This window comes from Leptodactylus fuscus, chromosome 2 (genome assembly GCF_031893055.1).
Source record: "Leptodactylus fuscus isolate aLepFus1 chromosome 2, aLepFus1.hap2, whole genome shotgun sequence".
NCBI classification, from domain to species: Eukaryota; Metazoa; Chordata; class Amphibia; order Anura; family Leptodactylidae; genus Leptodactylus; species Leptodactylus fuscus.
This window is the reverse complement of record NC_134266.1, coordinates 20,607,176-20,611,503: the sequence shown is the minus strand read 5'-3', so window position 1 is coordinate 20,611,503 and position 4,328 is coordinate 20,607,176. Positions and strand designations below refer to the sequence as shown.

The following is a 4,328-nucleotide window of genomic DNA, read 5'->3' as shown; positions in this document are numbered from 1 at the left end:
GGTGCCAACATGCCCGATCACTGCAGGGATAGATAGATAGATAGATAGATAGATAGATAGATAGATAGATAGATAGATAGATAGATAATAGATAGATAATAGATAGATGGATAGATAGATAGATAAATAAATAGATAGATAGGTAGATATGAAATAGATAGATAGATAATAGATAGATAGATAGATAGATAGATAGATAGATAGATAGATAGATAGATAATAGATAGACTGATATGAGATAAATAAGAAATAAATAAATTAGATGATAGATAGATCGTTAGAAAAATCTGATTTACAGATATAAGATAGACAGACCTATTGATATGAGATAAATTTAAAAGAAAAAGGAAAGAAAGTTAAGTTAGATAGATGATAGATTTATTGATAGATATAGATGGAGATATCAATAAATAGATATGAGAGATATAGATAGATAAGATAGATATGAAATAAACAGATACATAGATAGATAGATAGATAGATAGATAGATAGATAGATAGGAGATAGATAGATAGATAGATAGATAGATAGATAGATAGATAGATAGGAGATAGATAGATAGATGATAGATGGATAGATAGATAGGAGATAGATAGATAGATAGATAGATAGATAGATAGATAGATAGATAGATAGGAGAAAGATAGATAGATAGATAGATAGATAGATAGATAGATGGATAGATAGATAGATAGATAGATAAGAGATAGTAGATAGATAGATAGATAGATAGATAGGAGAAAGATAGATAGATAGATAGATAGATAGATAGATAGATAGATAGGAGATAGATGGATAGATAGATAGGAGATAGATAGATAGATAGATAGATAGATAGATAGATAGATAGATATGAGATAGAAAGAAAGAAAGAAAGAAAGAAAGAAAGATAGATAGATAGATAGATAGATAGATAGATAGATATGAGATAGAAAGAAAGAAAGATAGATAGATAGATAGATAGATAGATAGATAGATAGATAGATAAATGGATGTTTCTTGTTAATACAGTTAGATGTCTATGTCCTCTGCAGTGGCGCATACAGTGAGTTTCTGTCCTAGTTCACATTGGATCTATACAGCAGGGCTTGTAAACACGCAGTTTTGGGCACTTTCTGGGCATTAGATCATGGCACTCTGGATGCCACTTTATGCCATCAGTTCTTGGAGTCTCTTTCCTTCCTTGGCTCACCAGAGCAGATGGGACTTGTGTTGGACTATGATGGGTCACTTCTTCCCTCTGACAAGTTCTTAGATGCTACATGTGATTGATCTACAGACCTCCCCTAGAACTTTACAACCAAGTCTCCTACTCCTGGCACCACAGCCTCCTTGTATCTAGTCTTGTCCTATACAGTCATTTGGTGTCTGCACTCAGCCTGGATAAGCTGGCCCCGCTGACATGGTGGTGGGCTGCAGAGGGTACCTGGCACATGCTGCAGGGACATGGCATCCCACTCCAGTGTGGAAAGGCCCCACCAAGAGGTGCAGAACCAGGGCTGGGGGACTTGAGAAGACCATGAGAGGTTGCATGTGAAGCTGGAGGTGCTGGAGGTGGGGGTGGTGGGGGTGGAGGAGCTGCCCTGACCGAGGAGATACCAGTAGTGGTCAAGGTGGCAGCTGTGGATGGCAGCAGGGGATGGTGCACAGGGTGCCCAACAGGGTGTCCAGTCAGAGGGGCTCCATGGGTCATTGCCCCACAGGCTGAGGGGTGGTAGGCTGCCGCTGCCGCCGCTGCAGCTGCCGCATGGTGGTGGTGGCCCCCATAGATCTCACTCACCAGGCGCTTCATCTCCTCCAAGGAGTTTGTCAGCATAAGGATATAGTTACGTGCAAGAAGCAGGGTGGCGATCTTGGAGAGTTTACGCACGGAGGGTCCATGGGCATAAGGCATAACTTCCCGCAGGCCGTCCATGGCGATGTTCAGATCATGCATCCTCTTGCGTTCCCGGCTGTTGATCTTCAGCCTCAGTTGTTGTAGTTCAGACTCACTCATCTGCTTCTTGTCCTTCTTGGCTGCAGCTGCGGCCGCCGCTGCTGCAGCCGCCTTAAAGGCGCCCAGTTTATCTCCCGCGGCCGCCGCCATGGCCATCGCGTTGCGCAGCTCCGCGCTCAGCTCCGCGGGGGAGTCGCTCATGGTGGACGAGGACACGGCTGCGGAGAATCCGCCTCCTTTCCGAGAGTGCAAGAAAATATCATCCACCTCCGGGGAAGAGGCTCGGCTGGAGCCCAGGCTGGCGTCTGAATCCATCGGGCAGGTATGGACGACCTGTGGGGCACATGCGATACGATTAGATCGGGTTGTTATTCAGAATAATCATATATATTTATATATATTATATGTTTGTTCCTAACAATCTTCATTATTTTCACTTTTATTCTATGAATTCATGAGTCTCATTATTATAAAATATTAATTAATTACATAATCTCCCTTTTATTACTATTACTAGTACTGACCATAGTTACTGCTATGCGACAACCCACAAAAATACTATTTCTACTACAATTACTGTAAAAAGTTTCCTTCTATAATAGTCAACTAAAAAAACTCATAAAGCCGCAAAGTATTACAAATAATAAGAAGAATAATTGAATCCGACTACGCCGACTACACTGTGGAAACTCTAATAATTCCGATATTGAGGAAATAACTCCAACTAACGAATATTGAAAGGATAAGGGGGCTATTCTGGGTGTGTTAACTCCTTAGTGTCAGGGTTAGGGTGATTTCATGTTGTGTATGAGTTACACCTATATATATATAGGTTATGGCAGGATACAGGTGAGTGTCAGCAGTCACTTACTTGGATGTTGCAGGCTCTGCTCTATGGAGGATCAGTCTCAGCTCCTTGTCTGTCGGGACAGCACTGGGGATCTGAGCTGCAGCCTCCGGCTTTATAGGCAGAACACTAGAACAATGTCATTGTCCTGGCAGGGGGGTGCTGGCAGCCAATCAGAGAGGGAGGGAGGCGTGACATCACTGTCCTGGGTGATCAGCATGACAGCATCCAACACAATGACAGCTGCTCCCTGCAAACAAAACCCTCAGTATAACAATAACATTGTATATAGAGAGAGGGTCCTAACATAGAAGACCCCAGCCAGAGCAAACAGCAGCACATGGAGGGCCCAGAGCAAACACTCACTAAGCACAATGCTGAGCACTCCATACTCTAGGGTTATTACTGCCCAGGGTGATGGTCAGTGTGTCACAAGTCCATCACATGAAGATAGAAAAATAAATAGATATTAGATAGATAGATAGATAGATAGATAGATAGATAGATAGATAGATAGATAGGAGATAGATAGATAGATAGATAGATAGATAGATAGGAGATAGACAGATAGATAGATAGATAGATAGATAGATAGATAGATAGATAGGAGATAGATAGATAGATAGATAGATAGATAGATAGGAGATAGATAGATAGATAGATAGATAGATAGATAGATAGATAGATAGGAGATAGATAGATAGATAGGAGATAGATAGGAGATAGATAGATAGATAGATAGATAGATAGATAGATAGATAGATAGGAGATAGATAGATAGATTAAAGATAGATAGATGATAGATAGATAGATAGATAGATAGATAGATAGAATATGAGATAGATGATTGATAAATAAATAGATAGATAGATAGATAGATAGATAGATAGATAGATAGACAGCCAGCACTGGTTACAGGCCAATATGAATTAGACAGCACTCCAAAATAGTGAAAAAGTGGGACATGAGTAACCTAAAACCTGCAACTTCTCAGCTGTTGTATATGGACTGAATCGTCGCACTGTTTTTGAGTTAACAAAGTACACACACTTTTTTTTATCACTATGTCGAAATGCTGTCTAGTCCATATTGGACAAATAGATAGATAGATAGATAGATAGATAGATAGATAGATAGGAGTTAGATAGATAGATAGATAGATAGATAGATTGATAGATAGATGATAGATATAGAGAGATTGATAGGAGATAGATAGGAGATAGATAGATAGATAGATAGATAGATAGGAGATAGATAGATAGATAGATAGATAGATAGGAGATGATAGATAGATAGATAGATAGATAGATAGATAGATAGATAGATAGATAGATAGGAGATAGATAGATAATAGATGATGGATAGATAGATAGATAGATAGATAGATAGATAGATAGATAGATAGATAGGAGATAGATAGATAGATAGATAGATAGATAGGAGATAGATAGATAGGAGATAGATAGATAGATAGATAGATAGGAGATAGATAGATAGATAGATATGAGATAGATAGATAGATAGATATGAGATAGATAGATAGA

General features: G+C 39.3%; 1 protein-coding gene across 1 annotated transcript; it reads right to left on the bottom strand.

Annotated features, from left to right (window-relative positions):
* Positions 1-1,186: 1,186 nt before the first annotated feature.
* OLIG2 (oligodendrocyte transcription factor 2) lies at positions 1,187-2,860 on the bottom strand. Its single transcript, XM_075262559.1, has 2 exons — positions 2,809-2,860; positions 1,187-2,270 (listed from the first exon to the last, which is right to left on the bottom strand). Exon 2 carries the CDS (start codon positions 2,250-2,252, stop codon positions 1,359-1,361), a length of 894 nt encoding a protein of 297 aa, XP_075118660.1. The 5' UTR covers positions 2,253-2,270; positions 2,809-2,860; the 3' UTR covers positions 1,187-1,358.
* Positions 2,861-4,328: the final 1,468 nt, after the last annotated feature.

What these genes read in the sequence shown, in the direction of transcription:
- OLIG2 (XM_075262559.1), bottom strand. Translation starts at nt 2,252, where the DNA reads ATGGATTCAGACGCCAGCCTGGGCTCCAGCCGAGCCTCTTCCCCGGAG.